Consider the following 26951-nt stretch of genomic DNA (forward strand, 5'->3'; position numbering starts at 1 on the left):
GGGGGGAGAGGCAATATGGTGGATGCTAGGGCTTATTCATGATTCTGTGCTCAGGGATCACTCCTGGTGGGCTTGGGAACCATATATGTTACCAGAGATTAAAACACAGGTCAGCTACATGCAAGGTTAGCACCTTACCTAATGTACTATCACTCTGGCCCCTATTTGTATATCATCTGATACAGATTTAATTTATGCTCTAACCAAATTTACCTTTTGTTTTCTAAGTGCAAAGTGTCGTGTGCCTTAAAGTTAAAAAATAGAACCTCTAAAAATATTTTTGAGTGTGTTTTAAAAGTAAAGTAAAGGCCCTCCCGTTGATCATCGATTTGCTCGAGCGGGCCCAGTAACGTCTCCATTGGAGACTTTGTTGTTACTGTGTCTGGCATATCGAATACATCACGGGGAGCTTGCCAGGCTCTGCTGTGCGGGCGAGATACTCTCGGTAGCTTGCCGGGCTCTCCGAGAGGGGCGGAGGAATCGAACTCGGGTCGGCCATGTTGGCTGCGTGCAAGGCAGACGCCCTACCCATTGAGTGTGTTTTATAAAGAAAAAAACCCAGATTGGTTACAATTGATACTGTCTTATCCCACTCTGCTCCCCAAGAGAGCAACAGCACAGCAGTAGGGTGTTTGCCTTGCATGCAGCCACCCTGGTCAAGCCAGGTTCAATTCCTCTACCCCTCTTGGAGAGCCCGGAAAGCTACTGAGAGTATCTTGCCCGCACAGCAAAGCCTGGCAAACTACTCATGATGTATTCAATATGCCAAACACAGTAACAACAAGTCACAAAATGGGGACGTTACTGGGCCCGCTTGAGCAACTCGATGAACAATGAGAGGACAATGTTTGTTGTTTTAGAGAAGAAAGATGATTGCCAATTCACTTGAGAATTTAAACTTGTGGAGCAAATTTATAGTGTTTTGTTTTAGCTTAATTGAAAGAGTTTTTAAGACCTGACAGTTTTAAGTGTGTGTGCATGTATGGCCCAGAAAGAAATTATTTCCTCGCGACCTCTTTTCCTTAACCTCATGGTTTTTCTCAAAGCGTAAGACATGACTCTTGGAGAGATAGTCACCTTTGGTAGTATAATGCTTTTTGTGTCTTTAGGGAGAGACAATTTTAAAATGTTCTCATTGCTACGAGTTCTTACTGTACAGAACATTTATATGATATTGAATCTAACTCCCCTCCAGCTGCAATTTTAATTCATTTCCCTTTATTGTGTCCTCAATAGAGACTGAAACAAAATAAAAGTCCTCCGCACATTCTGAAAATGTATTATTTAATAACCCTTCATAGGTGAAGAGGTGAGAAGTGATTAAGTTCTTTTCCATTTTTTTCCCCTGTTTCTTCTTGGAGACAAATTCTTTCCAATTTCACCATATGGACCTCTACTTAAAGAAAGAAAGGAAAGATCCTTAATTATTTTGGGATCTCTTCCCAAGCCTCTCTAGTTGCCCAACTCTCTGTGATTGATGCACAAACACTTCTACAACAAAACAATTGAATAAAATATATAGGCGTACTGTTTCTAAGTCTGTTGCTATGGTAGACCAGATGCCCAGACCACTGTTGCAGAATTGGTTACTACTATATTCCCAGTTTCTGTGAACATGAGCTCACATACACACCCTGCTCTGTAGAATTTTTCCCTGGTGACAGGAGCGGTCTCCCCAGAGATGCCTAGGAGGCGGATTTCTCCTCTCCAATCAGCTTTCTTCTTTCTCTGGCAGGATTGTCTCCACAAGGCAATTTGCTTTCTAGAGCTTGTCACTCCCTGAGGGATCAGACTCTGACTAGAATTTTCCTGAAATCTGTGCAGCCGCTTCCTCTGTCTCTCCTGCTTGCTTGCCTCCCTCCCTTAAGAGGTGCCTCCTGAAAACTTTCCTGCAATAAATCATGTTCACGAGAATCCCTGTCTCAGGTTGTGCTTCTAGGAAACCTGACATTGTAACACAGCTGGCATATAGAAAATTTACAATGCCAAAACATCTGTCAACTGGTGACAAATATCAAGCACCTTTCCCCTGAAATCCCCAAGAACTTTATTTTAGACTTTCACACATTTATGAACTTGGGCAATTGGATATATACTTCGGAGATTGAGAAATATGTAACATTTACAAATTAAACCATCACGAGCAATTTTAGGAGTAACGATGGTACCAATTTTTAAGAAAACAAGAAAATTAAATCATGATCATACACGTCCCAATATCCTAAAGATGCTGCTGGCGGTTCAAATGGCAAAGGGCATAGTTTCTACAACACAGCTCGACTACTGCTGAGTAGCACTATTCAGAAACAACAGTGCCTCATCCAAAGCTTTAAATGTGAATTTATTCCTTGCCTCCCATCCTTACTGCCATACCACCAAAATGATTCAGATAAATGGATAACTTGGGGCTTCTTTGCTGCATCACACAACTAACATCAAATTTAAATACCTAAGATTACTTGCCAAGAGCTGTGTATGCTCTTAAAACAGCACCTGAGTTGTGTTTAGACTATGCTAACGACCTAGATTAGATCCTCTAAACACTTTTTTTTAAAAAAAACAAATCAGTAAGTAGTTTACCAGACTATTAGAAAATATTTGAAATTCCACTAGATTTAATGAAACTATTCAGTTAGTAAAACAAAAAACACATATTAAACTGAAACTTTATTAAGTCACACAGGAACTTAATACACCAAGCTGTTTCATCAGCTTCATTCTCTTCCAATGCTTTTGCAGCTTCCATGGACTATCTGTGTTTTTTCTTTCTGTGTTTTTTCATGCTAACCTCTATATTAATGCCCGGGTTTCCAGGAGTGTGAATCATGGCTGGATACTTTCAGAAGAAAAATATCCATCAATGGGACCAGATTCACACAGAGCCCCCAAACTGTCTTGCTTTGAACATGAGTAAAATTTTCCCCAATAAGAGGACATTCGGGGGAATACACCTAACTCCAAACAGCACATGGCATAAGGTCTTCCATGATGCCGGGCTGTTCTGTCAGAATTAGTGCCTAGGAGTGTGCTCGTTAGTGTGTGGGTTTCTGCTGATAGGAGGCAGCCAGCACCAGATGCCTAAAGGAAGAGGGGATGGAGGGATGATACAGTCTGTTGGGTGCTTGCCTTCCATGCAGCCAACCAGGGTTTGATCCCTGGCACCCCATATGGTCTCCTAGCACCACCAGGAGTGATTCCTGAGTGCAGAGCCAGGAGTCAGCTCTGAGCACCATTGGGTGTGGTTCCCAAACAAACAAAAATAAAATAAAAAGCAGATGTCTGGAAGAACGCACTCCTTCTTACAAGCTGAGAATTGATGGCCTTTGCATCCTCAGCAATCAAAGTACCTTGGAATCCCCCATTTTTATTGCGGTCATCATGATTTACAATGGTAATATTTCAAGGCATACAATAAATATTTCAAGGCTTTACTATTTCAAGGCATACGATGATGCTGCACCATGTCCACCAGCAGAGTGCCCAAAATTTTTTTTGAAATTCATGCGTTTGTTTATTTTTGTGGAGCCAGAAATGGAACCCAAGTGTCAGGCATGCAAATGCATTTATTTTATATCACAGAGTCCCGTCCCTGATTCCTCGATGCTGACCATAAGTTGAAGGAAGTGGAGTCTCTCCCCAGCCTGCTTTCTGCTCTCAGTGACGTTTTATTTTCAAGGAAAGAAAGATAATTTTTATCAAGACTTATTTACAGAGATGTGAGGGGAGAGATAGGGAGTGTGTGCTCAAGAGAGAACACAGGCTTCTGCAGAGTGGAAACAGGCAAGCAGAGAAACATCCAGACAAGCGAGCGAGATACGTATTCAAAGGAGACCTTGGACTTGAAAAGCAAGCCTGCTCACAAAGACATTTCCCGGGGAGAGATGGATTCAAACTAAAAAGAAGCCCCACACCACAAGGCCCTAGTTCCAGGCCGTGTACGATTCCACTCCTCTGCTCTCTGTCACATGGTGTCCCATCCTAGGATGCCTGGGGAAGGTCATCTGTTTTTTCCACTGTATTTTTAAAAAAGGCTTTGTGCAAAATATTCCGAGTTCTTCAGGAGCTCGGTCTTTGAATCTAGGGATGGGCAGCCAACCTGGCAAGAGCCAGGCCGTGTGGCTGAAACCTCCAGGCAACTAACTGTGTGCGTGGCTGTGCCACTCTCGCCAAGTTGGCTTCGAATGCCCTGGCCCTGAACTCGATGGCCAGCTGTTGAAATGATGAGCTCAGGGAGCACTTCAAACCATGGCTCCCTCCCCCAACTGGGAAAGTCTGCCTGGGCTTCTTTTTCAATTAGAGAAACATACTACCAAGAGTTGGCCATGTTAAAGGCACTCTTTTTTTTTTTCTTTTTGGGTCACACCCGGTGATGCACAGGGGTCACTCCTGACTTTGCACTCAGGAATTACTCCTGGCGGTGCTCAGGGGACCATATGGGATGCCGGGGATCGAACCCAGGTCGGCCACATGCAAGGCAAACACCCTCCCCACTGTACTATTGCTCCAGCCCCAGCTAAAGGCACTGTTGATCTTCTTCTCCAACCAAACTGGATCAAGCAAGGGACCCTCAGGTGAGGGTCCGAGGACATCATCCACATTTGGGGGAGCTGGAGGGAGTTTAATGGGCTCAATGTGGGCTTTGTATGCAGGAGACCTGGCTTAGGTCCTGAAGCCCACCAGGAACAACCTATGAGCGGGTGTGGCCCCCCAAAAATCAAAGAAACAAAAACTGAGATTTAATATTTAACAAGGAAAATACGGCAGCAGCAGTATCGCTTCTCCAATTATAAGCCAAGGCCCTTGTCCCTACCAACACCCATGATCACACAGACACCATGCGTGGCAGCTAGGCTTGGCTGCGCCAAAGCATACAGGGGCAGAAGAATCATGTCCAGGCAATCAGGTCATGCCACCACTTTGCTCTAGTGGAGACACCGGAACTCAGGGTCCCATGGGTCTTCCCAATCAACAGAGCAACAAAAGTCGGTCAGCAAGCATCCAGAAGGGGCCCTAGGGTCTCTGACTCAAACCCCAGCAGTCCTCCTACCTACCACCTTCATCGACAGCAATTATTGTTATTATTAATATTTTGGACACCATTACCTCAGTAAAACAAAGCAAACTTTTTCCCTCAGCTACTGAGGTTTGGGTTCAGGTATACTCAACTGCAGACTGCTGGTATTGGTTCAGGTATACTCAACTCAACCCATCAGTGGCTCAGGATTCAGCTCTCTAAGAGTCTACTCAATGGTCAATCCTGACTCACTTCAAGAGTTCCTTGGTGATTAGCAAATTTCATTTGTTTGTAAACCTCCTGACAAATTTATGGCTTGTCTGCATAGCACTCAACTAACTCTTCTAAGTGAAAATCCAACAATCAGTGGGGTTACTGTGTAACGTCATGGCAGATGAGTTGCTGATGTCTGTCTCATGACCATAACTGCCCCTCCAGTGTTCAAAAATGTTCACGAGATTTCCTTACATGCCCAATCAGAAACAAAACAAAACAAAACATGATACAATAAAGTGCAATTAGAATCCACTTAGAAGTGAAAGTGAACAAGATGTTAAACTTGGTCCACAGGTTAAAGTTTAATTTTCTGGGGATATGACTCAATAGTCATGTGTGGGCCTTGCACGTGTGAGGCCCTGGATTCAGTGCCTGGCACCACAAAACAAACAATAAAACCACACTGACTCTACTTCTCCCTGTCGCCAACTCCCAGTAACCCTCTCCCTAAAAAAAAAAAAAAAAAAAAAAAAAAAAGAAGTTTAGTCTCTGGATACATCTTAGGGAACGTATATTTATAATGTTTGTCACATATCTTTGGTTTTTATTGAATTCTTTATCACTGATTCTTATCTTTGGACAAGGTTTTTGAACTGTGCAATGACATCTACAAGATAATTTTTCTTCATTAAGTGGTCCACAGCTCAAAAATATTGGCCATCCATCCATCCATCCACTTATTCTTATAGTTATCACATGCACAAATCTCACATTAAAATGTGGAGTGCTTATATCCAATAAAACAACACTTCCTCAGTAAATACTACTTTACTTATTATTTGAAGACACTGTGATTTCAGTACTGCTAATAGCTGTGTTTCAGTTCTGCAATGCTCCGACCGCACTGACCACCATGGTGTCAGTACTTCTCCACCAATGTCCCCAAATCCTCTGCCATTATCCCACTCCAACCTCTTCGCAAACTCGGTTCCAAATGCCAACTCTTAGGGGCTGTTATCATGGGCCGAGTATGTTGTTGTTGTTGCTGTTGTTTTAATTCCCTTACTATGTTTCTTTACATTTCACATACAACAGAAACCAGTTGTCAGGAGATTAAATAGCTCATTCCTTTATTCTCTCACACCCCTACCTTAGTCTAAAAGTTGCTATAACACAACAACATAGAATGTCTGCTCCTTGTAACAGAAACTGCTTCTCCCTGTTGTGACGATTGGGAAGTCCAGGAGGCTCAGTGCTCAGTGGGATGCTCTCGACCACAGTGGGATCCCACCTCCTGGTTCACAGGCAACCATCTCTTCATGGTGTCCTCACATGGCTGAGGGGTGAGGGAGCTCTCTGGAGCCTCTTTTATAAGGTCACTCATCTCATTCAAGAGAGCTCCACCCTTATACACGAACCTCCTTCCCAAAGGTCCCTTCAAACGGCATCACAATGGGCGTTGGACTTGCTCAAGGGAACTTGGCCAGAGACACACGTTCGGTCTATGCCAGACCCCAAACATTTTTTAAAAGAAAGGAGATCAATCAGTGAAAATTGAGCATGGTGACAAGAGGGAAAGTGGAGGGATGGGCTTCAATGAATCAGGAGAAGGGTAGGATGGCATTAGAACTTTGGGAAATGGGAGTGGTGACAATGACACCCATAGAGAGAGAGGTGGGAACTTAAATCCTTGAAATAGCATAATACTGCAAACCAATGACCACTCACTGGAAATTTTTTAAAAAACTAAACTGGTGAAGTTGTCACCAACGCAGACCAGATATCCATCCCCACTTACCCTCGCAAGAGCTTCCTCAATGGTGATCATCTTTTCCTTGACCATCATCATCAGCTGAATCCGTTCCTCATCACTCATTGTGATCTCACTTGCAACATAGCCCACATCTTCTCCTAGAGATGAGAGGCAAAGAATAGCAGATCTGAAAACAAGGGATACCAAAACACCAGCCTTGAACGCTCACCCTCTGGGGCTCAAGAGGACTATAACTCAGAGTATTGTCTAACAGTGTATACTTAACTGATGGAACAACAAGGGCAGTTAAAAGCTGCTCCTTCAGGAAGCCAATGGAGCCCATTTTTGGGGGGGGGGGGGGAAGAGACCCCAGGAACATATCGTAAAAATAAATCCTGAATTGTGACCAGAGCTTTTGTACCGAAAGGTGTAGTACTGACAGAAAACCAAAAGGGAGTTTGGAATGAGGAGAGGGGCAGAGAGCATATAAAAAAAAGTCCCTGATATAAAGAACTTTCTCCACTCTGGGTTCTTTGGGTCCTGACTACGGAGATGAGGAAACATTTGCACAGAGGCATGGAGGGCACCCTCTGCCGTGCCAACAGAAGCAGGGCTGCAGATGCAGAAAAAAAACCTATGAAACTCTCTCTTCCTGCCACACTCTTGACATGTTCCTGCCAGGATCCAAGCGAAGTAGGTCTCAGACATGAAGCATTAAGCATGCATAGGAAGGAAGGTACAACACGTGGTCATGTGGTGCTGTAATTCTCCCAAACTGGAGGGTCGTGACTCGACATCCAAGTCAAAACTATAAGGAGGCAGTGCTACAGAGGGAACAAGTATCCCCCACCAGGGAAACCAAAGGGTGTTCCTGGGGCTAGAGAGATAGTACAGGAAAGTAGGACATTTGCCTTGCATGCCGCCAGCCTGGGTTTAACCCCATCACTCCATACAGTCCTGCTGAGCACTGCCAGGCGTGATCCCTGAGCACAGAGCCAGGAGGAAGCCAGATGTGGTCCCCAAACCACAGCCAACAGAATGCATGGCCCCTAATCTAGCTTCAACACCTCAGTCTGTGTCCCCCATCTCTATCTTCTGGCTCTCCTTCCCCATTCATGCCTTACTGGCATCTCTGTCACTAAGAAATTCTGCAGTGATGCCTGGGCTTGTCTTTTGCAGAGAATGAAGAAGAAACAAAAGAGAAACTTAGAAGAACCCCGTGCGGAGGGGATCGGGAATGGGTGCTCCCCTACATTTTCCCACACCATTTCCCTCCCGTAATCAATCAGAAGGAGCCACTATGCACATTCCCATCCCCCAGGGGAAGGACAACCGTGCACTGAGTGTGGATTTAAAAAAAAGTCCACTGCTGTGATTCATTGGGCTAGCTGCACCACTGGGTGAAGGGGAGTTGGCTAGTTCAAAATCACTCCACACAAGTTTCCAGACAGTTGATTACCCCATCCAACCCTTCCTTTCTGTTTCTCCTATTGTTTCCGATTAATTAATGAGGCCAAGGCTGTGTGGCTCAAGGGTTAGAGCACAGGCCTGGAGGGTATCAGCAGCCAGTTAGATGCCCCTGAGCACCTTGTGGTGTACTCCCCCTCCCCCACCCGCTTGGACAAGAGTAAACATGACTGAGTAAGAATCCAAGGTTTGCGCCGGAGCACGGCTGGTTCTGGGTGCCAAGTCACCCACAGCAAACACTAGGGATATTCAGGTCTTACTTCCGAGACTGGGATTCTTTCAACAACTGAAAATTGGTAGGGCGTTTGCCTTGCATGCAGCTGACCCGGGTTCAATTCCCAGCATCCCATATGGTTCCCCAAGCACCGCCAGGAGTAATTCCTGAGTGTAGAGCCAGGAGTAACCCCTGACCAGGTGCGACCCAAAAAGAAAAAAAATGTCAAAATTCTGACTGTGGCCCCAAGGAAGTCAGGGGCGCCCCTGGCCAAGCTGTGGATCCGTCCACCCTCTTCCTGCTGCATGCAGGGAGAAACAGAGATACTTTCTGAAACGCGCAGGGCAGGAAGATTTTTGTCAAACAAAGCAAGTGGGGCCGGCAACTGCACACGCCTCTGTGCAGTTCAGAGCGTTCAGCCACGCTGGAATCTGGCGGGAGCTTTGTTTCCATCCCGTCTCAGTGGAGGGGGGAGCGGAGAGCATAAATTATATAACCGGGCCTCAAAGGGATGGCATATTTACTTACTATATAAATAACAACAAAAGCTACGGCCAGCAGAGAGGCGGGCAGCCCGCACAAAGCCGCCGAGGCCATTCCCATGATGTCACACGGTCTCAGGATGCATCCTGGGCCCACGACCCCAGCCCCAGCCAAGGCAGCGACGGTTCACAGGATGGCAAAGGGCCCAAGAGGCCGGGCGTGTGGAAGATCCCTGAGGAACACATGCTGAGCCCAGTATTTTAGGGCAAAGATTTTTCTGGGGATGGGGTGATGGGGAACCCTAAGGACCTATGGAGAGGCTGCCAGGGTGCCTCCCTCCCAGACTTTTGTTCGCTTTGATTTACACACACACGTCCTGGCACCAAGTCTGAGAGCGGCGCTGGAGCGTCACAAGAGCCCAGGCTGACCCGGGCATATGTGGGAAGCTATTCTGATTTGCAGTGGCCATTCTAGTGGGTGGGGGACGGAGGAGGGGGGACCCGCTGGCTCAAAGCCCCACTGTCCCGTCTGAGTGTTCTAGTACCTTTTGAAGTCTGTCTCATTATGCCTTTCTGGTTCTTTCGGAAGTTCTGCCAGAAATACTTATTTTTCTTCTTCCAATCTCCTTTTCCTTAAAAAAAAAAAAAAAGAGGGGGTGAGGGCACAAACCATAAATTCATTAGCAACAAAAGTAGCTTCTTCCTTATAATTCAAAGCCTGCGAGAATACTTTGATTCCACAAAGGGGCGGGTTTTTCCTCTTTCACTCTGTGAAAGACAAGGAAATGCCTATAAAGTCGTCTGAAAGAAAGGCCAATTCCCGAGGAGGAGTCAGAGCCAGAGTCGGTGCCGAGGGGGTTAAGATGGGAAGTAAACATCAAAAAAGGGCCAGAGCAACACACGCTGCTTTTCGCTTTGATGTTTGTTTAACGAGTGTGTCTAATTTTGCCTTGTCTGTGGTCTGCCTTCCCCTTTGGTCTCGGCCACAATTATTCCAAGGCACCCACCAATGGGCCTTGGAATGAGATGGAGAGATGCTTGCGCTGTGATTCTTCAGAATCGAACCCTGATTTTGTGTCAACCCAGGTGGAAGGGAGGGAAGATAGGAATATGGTCTGAGCTTGCCAGGCCACAGGCTGCTTCTGTGCATGGGGGTTTAAGCGGGGAGGGGGGACTCCTGGCCTGTGGAGGGGGGGGGGGAGGGAGAAGTAGTTGGGCGTGGGACTCCCAGCTGTTGGACGTTCAAGCTAGCTAGGAGCCACCAACCACATTCCCAGGGCCCCTCTCCTCCTGGCACCCTCCTCACACTCCACTGGGTGACTGCCAAGTGAAAACCAAGAGCTGTGACATGACTGACAACTGTCACCATTAACAACCTGGAGCAGGGGAGGGGCCAGAGAGACAGTCCCTCGGGTAGGGCGCTAACCTCATACACAAGGCCAGCCCGGGTTGGATCCCCGGCACCACATTTGGTGTCCTGAGTACCATCAGGAGAGAGCTCCGAGGCCCGCTGGGGCCCGCTCAAGCAAATCGATAAACAACGGGAGGACAGTGACAGTGACCCATTTCCCTATGAGAGAAAATTGGAAGTAAATGCCCAGCCAAGAGATTAGCTGATTACATCAGGGCACATGCAAAAAAGGCATGTTATGAGATACTTAAATTTTTTAGTGTGATCCCCAAACAAACAAAACCCAGAAAGCCCAAGGGTGCAAAACAGCCCATGTGGATGGCTCAAACGGCCAGGGCATGTGTGTTGCACGGTGTGAGCCTTTTGTCTGATCCTTGGAACTGTGTGGTGCCCAGAGCACGAACACTATCACATCTCCCCGCCAGGGGTAGGCTGGACTGTAGCTGGGTGGCAGAGTGAGGCCCTGAGTTCGATCTCTGATGCCCCTCCCTCCCAATTTTGTAAGAAATGGGGAAGGTGGGGCTGGAGCAATAGTATAGCAGGGAGGGCGTTTGCCTTGCACGCAGCCAGCCTAGGTTCGATCTCCGGCATCCCATAGGGTCCCCTGAGCACCGCCTGGAGTAATTCCTGAGTGTATGAGCGAGGAGTAACCCCTGAGCATCGCTGGGTGTGACCCCCCCAAAAATAATAATAAATGGTAAAGGTAAGGTAAAGGCCCTCCCGTTGATCGTCGATTTGCTCGAGCGGGCCCAGTAACGTCTCCATTGGAGACTTTGTTGTTACTGTGTCTGGCATATCGAATACTCTCGGTAGCTTGCCGGGCTCTCCGAGAGGGGCGGAGGAATCGAACTCGGGTCGGCCATGTTGGCCGCTTGTAAGGCGAATGCCCTACCCGCTGTGCTATCGCTCCGGGCCAATAAAACAAAATAATAAAGAAAGAAAGAAAAAGTGGTGAGCCGTGGCAATCCCCACCGAGGCACTGGGTGCTTTATCCCCAGCTGGTGCCAGGCCTGCTGGAAACCAGGCAGAGCAGAGGGCGGGGAAGCTCCTTCCTAGTCCAGACTGGGGCCCAGCAGGCAAGTCCAGCAGGCGGTGGCTTTTACCCTGCCTGTGCCTGAGTTGGATCCCGGGTATGTGTGGTCCCTCCGAGCTCAGCAGGAGTGATTCCTGAGCCAGGAGTCAGCCCTGAGCACTGCTGAAGTGGTCCCCAAACAAAAAAGCAAAATAAAAACATACTGTCCAGATGGCAGTACGGGGCCCTGCCACAGGCAGTGGCCACCCAGTATGGGGTGGAGCCGGGTGACAAAGGGCATCATGTGCCCCAGCAGAAGGCCCTTGCTGAGCCCTGGGGACGAAACCAGCACCAGCAGGCCAGGGCTGCCTCTGCCAAGCTGGACGGGCCTGGGGGAGATGCAGAAGCCACCAAAGCAGGAGCCATTTGGCCCAGCCCACCTACACCAGGGCAATCTAGGAAGAGACTGTCTGTCTGTCTAAGCTGCGTTCCTCCTCCTCCCTGAGAGGGAGGTGCTACCTGAGAGAAGGTAATAATGACAAAGGCTCAGTCCCAAGGCAGGCACATTAAACACAAAGGCACCTCTCGGCAATGAATGGGCTGGCTCTTGTGCCCATTTGCTGGACGAGTAAACCAAGGCTCACAGGGACCATGACCTGTTCCAGGTCATTCCTGTTCAGAAGGAAGGGACAAGATCAATCCCCCATCACTCGCAGGCTCCTTGTGACCTAAGAACAGGCTCTATCAAGGAACTGTAGAAGACATAAAATCCTAATCATGCATAATCATTGATCCCAGAGCTCCAAAATATTTATCCTAATGCTCAAAGATATTTTGGTTTTGGTTTTGATTCTTGGGGGCTGTGCTCAGGGTGAACTCCTGACTAGGTGCTCAGGCATCATTCCTGGTAGGCTCGGGGGACTATATGAGGTACCAGGGATCAAACCTGGGTCTGCTGTATGCAAGGCTAGCGCCTTACCTTGCAAGCACTATTGCTCCAGCCCCTCAATGATTTTTAGAGGCCACCATTTCTCTATTATGCATTCATTTTGATTACATCTGGGTTACATACTTCAACTATGCATGATAGGACAAGAGAGCTGGAGCGATAGCACAGTGGGTAGGGCGCCTGCCTTGCATGCGGCCAACCCGGGTTCGATTCCTCCACCCCTCTCGGAGAGCCCGGCAAGCTACTGAGAGTATCTTGCCCTCACGGCAAAGCCTGGCAAGCTACCCGTGATGTATTCAATATGCCAAAAAACAGTAACAAGTCTCACAATTTGTCGTGAGACGTTACTGGTGCCTGCTCAAGCAAATCGATAAGCAACAGGAGGACAGTGACAGTGACCATTTCCCTATGATATAGAGAGAAAACTGGAAATAAGTGTCCAGCCAAGAGATTAGCTGATTACATCAGGCCACATGCAAAAAAGGCATGTGGTATGTTATGAGATACTTAAATTTTTTAGTGTGAACAACATTAAATCATGTGGCTGAAATGTGTCATATTATTTGTGAATAAAGAAAATAAATAAATATCTCCTGACTCCACAGATGTGGCTAAAATAGAAGCTAGAGTTTAGGTGAGGTCCCAAGTTCAATCTTCAGCCCCACTTGGTCTCCAGACATTGCCAGGTATAGCCCAAGAGACTAGACAGCACCTCTGGGTGTGACCTTAATTTAAAAACACACACGCATAAAAATATGCCCAGTTTGATCCAAATTAAGGGCATTTTAAAAAACCCATAATTTGGATCAAAATATAGAAATCAAAGATGTACACCCAAAACTGTAAGCGAGTTTATTTCTAGGTGGAAGGATTCTCCGTGCTGATGGGTCTGTGTTCAGTGAGTATAAAGAGGAGGAAGTACATTTTAAACATGAAGCCAAGAGCCAGCCGGTACTGACCTACAGAGCCGTCCTCTGAGTTGGACTTGTGAAGAGCGTTCCTGGAAAACAAAGAAACACAGGCTGTTACCATCTGAGAAGCCTCACAACTGAACACGGGCCGGGCAGGGTCCACACTGCTGGCCATTTCCTGCCACCTGCTGCCATTCAGGACATCCGCTCAGGGGTCATTTGTCAACACTTAGGACACCCATCCCCAGAGGAAGACAGACCCCAGATGCCCCCCAGGAAAAAAAGCCCACCGTGTCTGCCAACCATAAGTCATACATATTAAGTCACCCAGAATGGAAAAGGCAAATGATAACAGAAAAGGAGGTGCATTGGTTGCAGAGATGGCAGAGGGGTTGTGTCTGTATGACGTGGCCGACCCCAGTTCAATCCCTGGCACCCCATGGTTCCCTGAACACTGCTGGGTATGGCCCAAACAGCTCTACACCTTTCATCTCAGTACTGAAGGGTCAGCCTGACTGGCTTAATCACCAGAAAAGAGCACCCCCATCCACTACCCCCCAGAAAGAAAATATCGACCTAGCACTGTACGAGCTCAGGCCAGCAGGGAGCGACTATCAGTGCTGGAGCCCACAGATGCACATACGCATGCTTGCACACACACACACACACACATATATACATGCACACACATACCCACACACACAGTGGAGGCAGCTCCCCTGCAGTGCTCTCCACACCTGGCTACATCTGTCCACTCTGAATTTCCAGAGTGATGGTACCGGCGCCAGGGAGCAGGCTCAGTGGTCAGGGGAGCATGGCTAGCTCCCACTGGGCACAAGTTGAATCCCCGGTACCACCCAAAGCGTGAGCACAGATGACCTTGCCCCGGTGGCCCCAGTATTGCCTGGCCTGACAGTGCCACAGGGCTCGGCCCAAGAGCTGACCATCAGCCTGCTCAGTCAAGGAGCTTTGGGAATGGTCCCCTGGGATCTCTAAGGGTGCTGGGGAGACACATCCCGCCCGCCCCCAACACACACACAAAGTAAGGTCTTAAGAGGGCCGGAGTAATAGCACAGTGGGAAGGGCGTGTGCCTTGCATGCAGCTGACCCAGTTTCAATCCCCGGCATCCCACAGGAATCAGACTCAGAATCACCATCAGAAGTGATTCCTGAGTGCTGAGCCAGGAGGAACCCTCTAGCAACACCGGGCGTGACCCCAAAAGCCAAAGAAAAGGTGGGGGGGGCATAAGTAATCTTTTTAAGAGAGAGGTCTGGGGAGAAAGCAGAGGAGCTAAGATGCTTGCCTTGCATGCATGACCCCAGCTCAACCCCCAGTAGTACCTACGGCTGAACCCTGGCCTTCCAACACATACCCACTCTCCCAATCAGGATAAAATGGAGGTAAAACTCCTGAAGCTCTAGGCTTGACAAATTCAAAGGCTCATTTTTGCCTTTCCAGCCTATTTTTCACACTCCCTGACACATGGGAAGAAAGAGCAGAGGGGGCAGAATGCTAGTACCTTGGGGAGGGTGTTTGCCTTGCACGCAGCCGACCAGAGCTCGGTCCCCACCACCCTATATGGTTCCCTGAGCACCGCCAGGAGTGATCCCGGAGTGCAGAGCCAGGAGTAACTCCTGAATACCGCTGGGCGTGGCCCCCAAACCAAATCCTTCCCCACAAAAAGAAAAAATCCAGAACCTAAACACAGAAAGATATAATTGCATTCTTCCTAGATCTCGCTAGAATTTCATGTCCCCTATTAAAAAAAAAAAAACACTAACCTACAAATTTTGTATTTTTTTAAAAACTACTCTCAAAGCCTGGCAAGCTCCCCGTGACGTATTCGATATGCCAAACACAGTAAAAAGTGTCACAATGGTGACATTACTGGGCCCGCTCGAGCAAATCGATGAACAACGGGAGGACAGTGACAGTGACTTTCTTAGTATAGAAATATTTTGAAGAATTAGCCCTTGGCTTTTTTGTGGTTACATAAAACAGGTCGCTCCTCTTCTGCATTCTCCCTGCCCGCCAGCAGATGGCACTGTAGTCTCTTTATTCATCTTGCTGGTACTCTTTTCGGGGGGAAAAAAAATTCACAAGTTCACAAGCTACACATTGGTCAGAGAACAGCAGGGAGCCCAATGTTTTTCATAAGCACAAGTTTCCCCAACTTTTCAAACGGGGGTGTGTGAGGGATACAATAAGAAGTTTAATTCTGAATTGTCTCTGCACTAGCTGGGCAGCGGGAAGAAGTGCCAACTCCTAGCTCTCCTTGAGACTAATGATGAAAGGCAACCAGCAGGAGCAAAAATCAGTCACGAAACCAAATTCCAAGTGGGGTGGCAGCAGGTGGAAGGATCATCCATTTACTGGCGCCCTGGTGAAGAAAATGAATGCTCAGGGGTCAGCTCCAAGAACCACGCTGAGGCCAGAGAAGGAGGCGCAAGGAGGCAGCTTCCTCGGGCCTTTCTGGGCACCACTTTCCCTGTCTGCAGAAGAGAAAGGATGGGAAGTCCATCCCCGCGCTCGACAACCAGGAAGCCATAATAAACATGCTGCAAGTAAGTATTTAATAATCATCAAACATTGCATGTGTCTCTGAACTTGCTGTAGTAAGGGACTGTATTCATAATGCACCACCACTGGGGCGGGGGGGGGGGGATGTGGGTCAAGGGTAGAGCTGTGAGACCCCCGGGTTTGAGTGCCCCTCCCCACCCGCCCACAAACACTTCTGCTATTGCTACACCTCCAGCTGTTTCATTGTAAACACTTTCCCTCAAGTTTCCAAAACGATTTTAGTTTTCCCTGAACACCAAATTTACCACCAGGAACAAGCTCTGAGCACCTACAGGGGATGGTCCCAAAAAAACAATGAGGGGAAAAAAATTGAGAGGCCAGAGAAATAGTACAGTGGGTAGAGCCCCTTGCCTTGCATGCAGCTGACCCAGTTTGATCGGCAGCATCCCATATGGTCCCCGGAGCACTGCCAGGAGTGATTCTTGAGTGCAGGGCCAGGAATAACCCCTAAGCATTTCTAGGTGTGACCCCCCAAAAAACAGAAAAAGAATTGAACAGACTGATGCTCAATTGCATCAATTGAGCCACATTCGAGTGTGAGCTACAGGTGGCATGCACTGGCATCGATGTGAAAGAAACAGCATCCCCCAAACTTAACCAATTCCCCTTGTTTATGTCAGTCTTCAGCAAATTCCTTGGCAAACCACTCCCTCCACTCACACAGTATTCAGCTGCCACTATGAGCCAGGTCTCCTCTGAGACCCTCAGAACACAGTGGTAAACAAGACAGGGACCAAGCCTTGTTCCCTCTGGGAAGGCAGGGGATAAAGAACTAAGGATGGGACGTAGATCAAGGAGTGGTGGAGAGGTAACACAGGCGGTCCTGGGTTTAATCCCTGGCACCACAAAGGGTCCACAGAGCCCCACCAAGAGTGATCCCTGAGCACAAAGCCAGGATTAAGTCTCGAGCACAGCTGGGTGAGGCCCAAACACAAAAACAAATGAACAGAGTGGGGAGAATCAGATGATGGGTACAGTATGCAGAGACCTGAGGAAGAGTTATGACAGGAATGCCCCCTGCAGGTAAGACTGGGTAGTGCAAACCACGAAGCCCAAAAGTGTGTGTGCGTGTGTGTGTGTGTGTCTGTGTATGTGTGAGAGAGACAGAGAGACAGAGACAGAGAGGGAGGGAGAGAGAGAGAGAGAGAGAGAGAGAGAGAGAGAGAGAGAGAGAGAGAAATCACTTGCCATAGAGGCAGGCTGGAGGTGGCGAGTTGATGGGAGGGAAACTGAGGACATTGATGCTGGGAAATGTACACTGGTGAAGGGTATTGGAACATTGTACAACTGAAACCTAATCATGACCAGCTTTGTAAGGGTCTATCTCACAGTGATTCAGTAAAATAAATAAATAAACATTTTTTAAAAGACCAGGTAGGGCAGAGCAGGAATGACAAGTTCAAGGGAGTTGGTGATAGCTGGATTTAGAAGTCACCTGCCAGTTAAAGCTGGGGGCCCAGTTGAGCCCAATGAAGCTTATTAAGACTAGGCTCTGGTTAAGTGAATTATAGGGGCTGGAAAAGGAGGGGATGGGCAAGAGATAAAGGAGCAGAGATGAGGAGAAAAGAGGTAAATTAGAGAACACACTTAGACCTTCTCTGGCTGGAATGGCACTCAAGGGGTTGGAGACAGAGTCCAGAGTGTCACACGCAGCGAGTTAGAGTCACAGAATTGTGTATAGTCCCCTGAGCCTGCGCTCAGGGATCACTCTGACCCGAGTAAGGACCCCAGACAGAGGAAGTTAGGGAGGCGGGGAAAGCCATAGAATCCACTTTAAGGTTGGGTTGTTGTCAGGGCTATGAGGGTGTTACTCAGTAGCAGAGACCCTTGGGAGCATCAAGGGAAGGAGAAACTTCCATGGATCAAAAGGGAAATCCTTCTACCTCTTAAAGAATACACTTTGGCGGGTTTCTGTCACACACAGGGTGATAAGCCCGGCCAGAAGTGCCACCTTGGGCTGGAGCAATAGCACAGCGGGTAGGGCATTTGCCTTGCACGCGCATGGCCAACCCGGGTTCGATTCTAATTCCCAGCATCTCATATGGTCCCTGAGCACCACTGGGAGTAATTCCTGAGTGCATGAGGCAGGAGTAACACCGGGTGTGACCCAAAAAGAAAAAAAAAAAGTGCCACCTTGCCTGGGACAAGTTACAAAATCCCACACATCAGACAATGCCTGGTCCCCATGTGATCACTTTCCCATGTGATTTCTCGCACCCATGTCAGGAATCAGCCAGGGCTACAGGCCCTGTACATGACAGAACAGATTCTCAGAGCGTGTGAAGGGAAAGCGGGTCTCCAGCACCAGATCGGAACCTGATCGCTGGGCACCTCGGAACGGGGTGTTGAAACACAGTTTGCAGGATTTGGTGGCAGCGCTGCTCTCGGATCCTACTGGCGCTTGTCAGAAGAAAGGAGGCCAAAGAGTTTAGCTTGGGTTCATTTTTCTTCTTATGTCTATTTATACATAAACAGACTCAGGTCCCCCCAGGCAAAGACAACTCTATCTCCTCGTTACACACTCAGCCTGGCACTTGAGAAACGTGTAATGAATACCTGGAGGCACAAAGGAATTCCTAAAGCAGGCCCGCTTCTCCCTTTGAAGGGCTGTCCAGAAACATCAATAGAACCCAAGCAACAAAGAAAGCACAATCAACCCGCTAGAACTAATCTCTGAAAAAGGAGCATGTGTTACGCGGATTGGGGGGGGGGGGGGGGGTTTCCGCCTACGGTCTGGGAGGCGGGAGCTTCCTGAGATTCTAAGAACGCATTTCTTGATGGTTTGGTGGTTTTTTTTTTTTTCCCTCCCCTACTGAATTGGGTCAGGGGACTCCATCTGGGATTTTTATTTTATTTCTGTTTGGCAGCGGCTGGAAGTTGGAGGTTCAGGGTGGGTCACACTAGATGATGCTCGCGGGCTGCTGCTGGCTCTGTGCTCAGCAGTGATCCCTGGTGCTGTAAAGGGGACCTGCCGCAGTGCCTGGGATGGTGCTGGGGCCGGCCACAGCTAGCAAAGCCAACACCTTTTATTACATCTCTGGCTCCTTCCCTAGGGATCTTTCCGGCATCATCAGGGCCTGCCCACAAAGTTTTGAAGCCAGAGTCACCAGGACAATTAGGCAAAAAAGAAAAATCTCAACCATGATGTGCCCATTCTCCGCCGTACACCCCACTGCCTGCAGGCAAGGGAAGACGGAAGGAGGTAGAAGTGTTGAGGGTGATTTTCTTTTCTTTTCTTTTTTGTTTTGGGGCCATATCCACTATTACTCAGGGGTTACTCTTGGCTCTGCAATCAGGAATTACTCCCGATCCTAAGGGATGCCGGGGATCGAACCCGGGTTTGCCACTTGCAGAGCCAACGCCCTCCCCACTGTGCTATGGCTCCGGCCCAGAAGGTGATTTTCTTAAACCCACATTCTGGAATAACATTATTTCCTCTCCTATTGGTGAGGTCATCCACCTGAATTTGCAATTTCATCACATCACCACACGCCGTGGCCCCCAACAGTCCAGTCCCGATGTTTTTTGATGTCTTGTCTAGGGAGCGAACGTTTCTAGGGTTTTCATAATGATCAAGAACCGAGTCAGGGTTGGCGGGTGGGTGGTCACTCCGGGCGCGGTGAGGGCTGCCCCTGCGCAGCCGAGTACCCGTGGCGTACCCTATGTGCCAAAAACAGTAACAATGATGGCCCTCATTCCCCTGATCCTGAAAGAGCCCCCAATATGCCATCGGGCTACACTAGCACATGACAGGGATGAATGGAGATGTCACTGTCATTAGTTAGTCACAATGACAGTAACAATGTTAGCAAATCGATGATCAACGGGATGAGAGTGATAGTGATAGTGATTGGTGAGGTGAATGGCGGCTGATTACCAGCCATAGTCACTCTCTATGGAGGGTTACCACCTTTTTCTAGCCTGTGTAGTTTTCCTGGGTGGGGGGGGGGTCAACCCCACATGCAAAGATGTGCGCATGAGGGTTAATAGTGGGTCACAATTGTTGTAGTAGAGGGAGGTGGGGATGGACGACAGGGGATGTCCTTACCAGGCCATGTGCCTGCAATGCACCCAGAGCAGCTGAGACACATTCAACCACCTCTGACCCTAAGCAGATTGTAGAATGAGTGAGTGAGTGAGTGAGCGAGCGAGTGAGTGAATGTTTCCTAATAGACCCTTCTGGGTCTTTATTTCGAAGGTTGGTCATATTTTGTGGTGGAAATAAGCCACAGGACCTTCACTTTTATTTATGTCAACAAGCTTAGAACAAAATCAATTTCATTACACACGTTTCACTGAGCATTAACAGTCATACTTTGTTTAGATAGCAGCAATTTTTTTTTTCCTTTTTGGTAAAATAGAGAGCCTGGCAAGCTCCCCGTGGTGCAAAAAACAGTAACAACAAGTCTCACACAATGGAGACATTACTGGTGCCCTCTCGAGTACATCAATGAACAATGGGAGGACAGTGCTACGGTGCTTTGGTAAAATAGGTCATTTCTTTCTTTTTTTTTCTTTTTAGGTCACACCAGGCGATGCACAGGGGTTACTCCTGGCTCTGCACTCAGGAATTACTCCTGGCGGTTCTCAGGGGACCATATGGGATGCTGGGAATCGAACCCAGGTTGGCTGCATGCAAGGCAAATGCCCTACGCATTGTGCTATCGCTCCAGCACCAATAGGTCATTTCTTAAGTTAATATTTCTTATTATCCTTGGGCTCTTAGCTGATTTTACAACCTAGGAATGCCACTCTACTACAGAGAAATAAATATGGATCAAATTTAGTTCACTTTGTGTACCGTGGGCCAGAGAAATTCAAGAGTCACCCATCCCCCCTGGCAACAGGGGGCTGGTGAGGGAGACATGGGTGAGAACAGAGAGACGCGGGTCCCTGAGCCTGGCAGGTCCACACTCTCGGGCAGGGGTGCAGGAAGCAGCACTACTGAGCGCTGTGCCAGTTCCCACTTTATCCTTGGACCGCCCTGTGCTTACTGGGCTTCACAGCCCTAGACACCAGCCGCGGCTGATGGGCATTAGATGGCCAGGCATGTGGAATATTGTTGGAGCTCCTGGAATACCAAGCATCCGTGACAGTGCAGGTGGCCGTCTGCCTCTCTTTGCAAAGGCCTCCACACCGGCACCTTTTCCTCTGTCCCCAAGTGCCCCTGCCTGGCGTTTGTGGCTCTTCCTCCAAGGGAACTTGACAAATCATGGGTGATCAGGGCATGTGCCTGGCATGTGAAAGGACCCTAGTTTGCTCCCTGGCACTGAGTCACGTGGCTCATCTGTTTTCCTGAGCACTGTTTGGGAGACCTCCTCCCCGCCAAAAAGCACATGGCGGAGGCAGCTAGAGGCCTAAACTCCAGAGGGGTCAGTATGTAACACACTTGGGACTCGTGAAGCCGCTGCCTCACTCTCTCCCTCCTCTCTGTGTGAAGTGCTGGTGCTCACCAGCTGTGTGGAGAGTGACAGGCACCCAGGGGGACCCCGGGTTTAGCACCCTGCCTGGCACCTGGCCATTCGCTCTAGCTGGCAGTGCCCACAGCACCCTCCCAGCCCAGAGTCCAGCTGCTTCTCCATCCCCAAGCTTCCTCCAATTTAACTTTATTAACATTAACCTCCTTCAAATAACCAGAAGGCACAGAGCCATTCTGCCTTCTTGCCTCAAATAATTCACAGTTTTCTCGGAATGATAAACAGATCTCTCTTGGGGCTGGAGGGATAGCATGGTGGGTAGGGCATTTGCCTTGCACACAGCCGACCCAGGTTCGATTCCCAGCATCCCATATGGGCCCCCAAGCACCTCCAGGAGTAATTCCTGAGTGCAGAGCCAGGAGTAACCCCTGAGTATCGCTGTCGGGCATGACTCAAAAAGCACTATAGCACTGTAGCACTGTTCCGCCATTGTTCATCAATCTGCTCGAGCGGGCCCAGTAACGTCTCCATTGTGAGACTTGCTGTTACTGTGTTTGGCATATTGAGTATGTCATGGGTAGCTTGCCAGGCTTTGCTGTGCGGGCGGAATATTCTCAGTAGCTTGCCAGGCTCTCCGAGAGGAGCAGAGGAATCGAACGCGGGTCACCCGGCCGGTCGCGTGCAAGGCAAATGCCCTACCACTGTGCTATCGCTACAGAGAAGACCCAAAAAGGAAAAAACAAAAACAAAACAAAACAAACAAAAAAAAAACTTTCTCTCGAGACCTAAATGGGAAGGGAGCTTTCCTTGCACACAGCTAACCTAGATCCCATCCCTGGCATCCCAGATGGTCCCCTCAGCATCACCGGGTTTGATCCCTGAGTGTCGGGGTAGGCCCTGAGCACTGCTGGGTGTGACCCAAACACGAAAAGCAAACCAACAAGAAATGACTTCCCCAAAAGGGAAGGACGGACACTGCAATCCCTCTCCCTCTTCTCAGCGGCACTTGACAAAGGCGCCTGACATTTCCTTTAGAATATCCATGCATACACATCCCAATACCAGAACCCGACGCCTGTGCGTAGATGATGGGCAGCTGAGTGGCCACCAGAGACATGAGTGAGGCTTCCTCAGGCTCTCCCCAGACATCTGCCCTCACTGAGCTCCCTGGGCAGATTCTGGGTGTATGTGCCAAACCAGTGCCACCCTTTACTAGCCAGAAACTTATTTTCTCTCTTTCAGCACAGTGGGTAGGGTGCTTTTCTTGCACGTGGCCGACCCGAGTTTGATCCCCGGCATCCCAAAGGGTCCCCGGAACCTGCCAGGAGTTGACCCCTGAGCACAGAGCCAGGAATAAGCCCTGGGTGTCGTCCACACTCCCCTCCCCCAAAGTTTTTTGTTTGTTTTTTTGGGGGGAGGGGGTCATACTCAGCTGTATTCAGGGGCTATTGGTGCAATGTGGTGCTGGGGGGACCAAAAAGTAGTGGGGATCAAATCCAGGACCCTAATATGCCAAAGCATACTGGAGTCCTCTCCCCAGATCCACCGATATGCTGAATATTAGTCCCCAATAGACTCATGGAGAGAACATCATCCAACATCATCCATGAAGCAGCACTCAGAAGGCAAGGAATGCCCACGGCTGGCTCTTCCTTGCAACACCCTCGCCCCTTGGGCCCTACAGCCATGGTTGTATCAGCGTGGAAGGGGTTGGTTCCCTGGCACCTCAGGGGCACCCCAGCCACTCTCCTGGCCAAGGCCCAGCTCCACCTCTGCAGAATCGGAAAATCCTTCACAAAGGTGCATTGAAACAGAGGCTTGTCCTTCATTAGCCAGTGGGTTGCTGGTACGGAAAGGGAATGATGTGGGTCGCTGGCAGGAGTGTAAGAGTTTCAGGCCTGAGCAGCAGCCAAACGCCATGGACACACAATGGAGGCCCTGGCCGGTTGGGTCGGGAGCACAGTTCCACTCGGCCTGGATCTGTATAAGCGCTGAGGTACGGGGCTGGCGATCTGGGTCAGCAGCCGTCACCCGCTCCAGGGTTTCCAGAACATCTTGGGCCCTGCTCGCTCCATCTCACGGCCCTGCATTTACGGGCTCAGGGTTGATATTTTGGGTTGTGTTCTTTCTCCCCTTGGTGTGTGTGTGTGCGGGGGGGGGGGGGGGTGTGCACATGTGTGCATGTGTGTGTGGGGGGGGGATTTCTTTACACCACATCTGCACATTCTAGCTCTGTTCTCCAGGAATCACTCCTGGCGGTACTCTGGGGATCATCTGGGGTACTGGGGATCAACCCGGGGTCAGCTGCATGCAAGACGTGCTCATCCTGGGTCCCGCAAAATGGACCCTGCGGGGACACCAGGCCGGACGGGACCCTCAGGCAAGGGACAGGAGAGGAGGGGGATGAGAGGAAAAGAGGCTCCATTCAATTATCTCCCGGTCGGTTGCCATGGCCACGGCTCCCGGAAGCGGGTCAGAACTTTCTCAGTGGAGACAAACAGCGGCTCCCATTCACAGCTGCCCGGGCCAGGCTGGCGGGCGGGCGCTGGGGACACGGGTCTCTGCTGCCAGTTGCTGGGGGGAGCGGGGTGTGAGTGCAACCCAGGAGGCCTGAGTGGCAGGAGGGGGAAGGGGGTCACCAGCCCCACTCAGGTCAGAGCTGGGGGCTCTCCCACCTTTCCACGGGGCACTCCCCTCACTTTTTTTTTTTTATGCTTTTTTGCTCACTCTCGGCCATGCACAGGGGTTACTCCTGACTCTGCACTCAGGAATTACCCCTGGTGGTGCTCAGGGGACCATATGGGATTCTGGAAATCGTTGGCTGCACGCAAGGCAAACACCCTACCTGCTGTACTATTGCTCTGGTCCCAAGGCAACCCACTTTAAGGCCTTTCCTTTTTTTTAATCACATCTGGTTCCTTCAAATGCAGTGGGTACCTATGCTCCATCACCCTCGCTACTGGAGCTAAGTGGAGCATGTTTGTGGGGTGAAGACCACGAAAACTGAAGGGGTGAGGTACCAGACTGCACTTGCGTTTCACACAGCCAACCTGGGTTAGATCCTTGGCATCCCAGATGGTCCACTATGTGACTCCAAAACCAACAGATAGTAAAAAGAAAATTGAGGGAGCTCGAGTGATAGCACAGACGAGTAGGATGCTTGTGTTGCACGCAGCTGACCCGGATTCAATCCCCAGCATCCCACAAAGTCCCACAAGTTCCCCCAAGTCCACCAGGAATGATACCTGAGCACAGAGGCAGGAGTAAGCCCTGAACACCGCCAAGTGGGCTCCCAAATCAAAACTGTGGCACTGTATAGCACTGTCATCCCGCTGTTCATCGATTCGCTCAAGCGGGCACCAGTAACATCTGTATTCATCCCTGTCGCATGCTAGTGTAGCCCAATGGCGCCTGCTTGCTCCAGGAACACGAAGTGAGGCTTGTTGTTACTGTTTTGGCATATCGAATATGCCACGGGTAGCTTGCCAGGCTCTGCCGTGAAATCAGAACAAGATTTAAAATTTTTAAAATAAGTGAAATTGAAAGAAAACCAAATCCAGCATTCTCCTGGGGCTTATCTGGAAAGTCCACGCCTCCTTTGGTCCCATCCTAGGCATTTTATCTCCAGGAAGTGACACAGTGAGAGGTTACTGGGACTTGCTGACTCCATCCTTCCTACTTTCACGTCCCACTCTACTGCCGTAGAGGCAGGGGGAGGGTTGGGAAGGGGGGGTGTATACTGGGGACATGGGTGATGGAGGACGTGCACTGGTGGAAGAATGGGTGTTCAATCATTGTATGACTGAAACTCAAACATGAAAGTTTTGTAACTGTGATTCATTTAAAAAAAAAAAAAAGCTTTCCATTTCCCCAGTTAGAAATCAGTGTGTGTGTGTGTGTGTGTGTGTGTGTGTGTGGTCCCTGTCCATCCCAAAAGCTCTCTGGTTCATTACAATATGTGTGAATCCATGAGAGCCGCCCAGTGGCCAGCCATTAGCGAGGGAAAACCTAACAGAGGTTTGATGGGACAAAAATTTTGGGACAAGAGGCAAAGGTTTCACCCTGCCGTTCCCGACTCACAGGAAACTCTCCTTATGGAGCTGACGGCAGAAGAACTCAAAAGGCAGCAGCATAATTAAGGCTCAAGCAGGATAGCACAAGGGGTGGCGAGTGCATAGGACCCAGGTGGGACCCCCAACACCACCTGGCCACCCGGCACTGCCCTATGTGGCCCTCGAGGCTGGTCCAGGATCCCCTGAGCCGCCACATCCTGGGACTCTTGCAGGGACCACAGTCCAGCTGGCCACATGGCACTGGCAACAGCTCGTGGGGCACTGAGCACCATCTGGAGGTCTCACACACACACCCCAAATAAATTTTTTGAAAATAATAAAGGTGGGGCTGGAGTGACAGTACAGCAGAGAGGGCGCTTGCCTTGCACATGGCTGACCAGGTTTAATCCCTCCCACCCCATATGGTCCCACCTGCACCCGCCAGGAGGGATTCCTGAGTGCAGAGCCAGGAGTGAGTCCTGAGCATCACCAGGTGTAGTCACTCCCCAAAATAATAATAATAATTAATAATAATAATAACTCTGTAGCATTGTCTTTCTGTTGTTCATCGATTTGCTCGAGCAAGCCCAGTAACATCTCCATCGTGAGACTTGTTGTTACTGTGTTTGGCATAACGAATACGTCACGGGGAGCTTGCCAAGCTTTGCCATGTGGGCGAGATACTCTCAGTAGCTTGCCGGGCTTTCTGAGAGGGGCAGAGGAATCGAACCCAGGTTGCCCTGGTCGGTCAAGTGCAAGGCAAACGCTCTACCCACTGTGCTATCACTCCAGCCCAATAATAATAACAATAATGATAATAATAACAATAATAAAAACAACCAAGGTCTACCCACCTCCCCAGGGTACCCAAGCCAGGACCTATACACCAAGGCTGCCTCTGGGCCACTCAGACCCCCAGAGAGCATATTCCCATGGATGGGGGGAGGGGACTAAATGCTCCTACACTCCTGTGTACTCTGGGGCTCATACCCTGGGAACTGAGCACATCTGTCCCCTGCAGAGTGTGTGTGGCTCAGCCCTTCTCCACACACCTGCCCCATGTCCATCCCTGCTCCCAGCCCCATCCTAGCTGTCTCTAATCAGCAGGTGCTCCTGGATCCTACAGGTACCCACAAGCTGGGTGCCTAGCAAGAGGCTTGGAGTAGCGCCCTGAGACCACAGAGGGGACTTCTGTCCTCTCCCCATACCCCCAGTGTTTGTTTTCCCCTCCAGGGCCAGTCAAACGGATTCCAAGTCACATTGTTAAACACACAGGATGATCCCCCCCCCCACCATCTTAATGTCAGCCCCCCATCAGTGAAGCCGGTCCTCAAAAAGCACAGGCGCTCACGAGGTCATTATCACATGAGCTCAGCGTTGGCGCTCCAATGTAACCTGGACAGTCCCCAACACCTCCTACCCCTGAGTGTCAGCTGCATTTCCTTCCTGCCTCCCCCCCCCACCTCCGCACT

The 26951-nt window shown here is 49.4% G+C and overlaps 1 protein-coding gene across 3 annotated transcripts in view; it reads right to left on the bottom strand.

The window, feature by feature from the left end:
* SASH1 (SAM and SH3 domain containing 1) overlaps positions 1–26951 on the bottom strand; it is a 212438-nt gene that overhangs the window by 74459 nt on the left and 111028 nt on the right. For all 3 annotated transcript variants that reach the window (XM_056126078.1, XM_056126077.1, XM_056126079.1), the window contains exons 5-7: positions 13478–13518; positions 9692–9778; positions 7029–7141 (exon numbers count right to left, since the gene is read on the bottom strand). In XM_056126078.1, coding sequence (XP_055982053.1) covers positions 7029–7141; positions 9692–9778; positions 13478–13518 — 241 coding nt within the window. The remainder of the gene's footprint in view (positions 1–7028; positions 7142–9691; positions 9779–13477; positions 13519–26951) is intronic.

This window comes from Sorex fumeus, unplaced genomic scaffold (genome assembly GCF_029834395.1).
Source record: "Sorex fumeus unplaced genomic scaffold, SorFum_2.1 ptg000061l, whole genome shotgun sequence".
Taxonomy (NCBI): Eukaryota; Metazoa; Chordata; class Mammalia; order Eulipotyphla; family Soricidae; genus Sorex; species Sorex fumeus.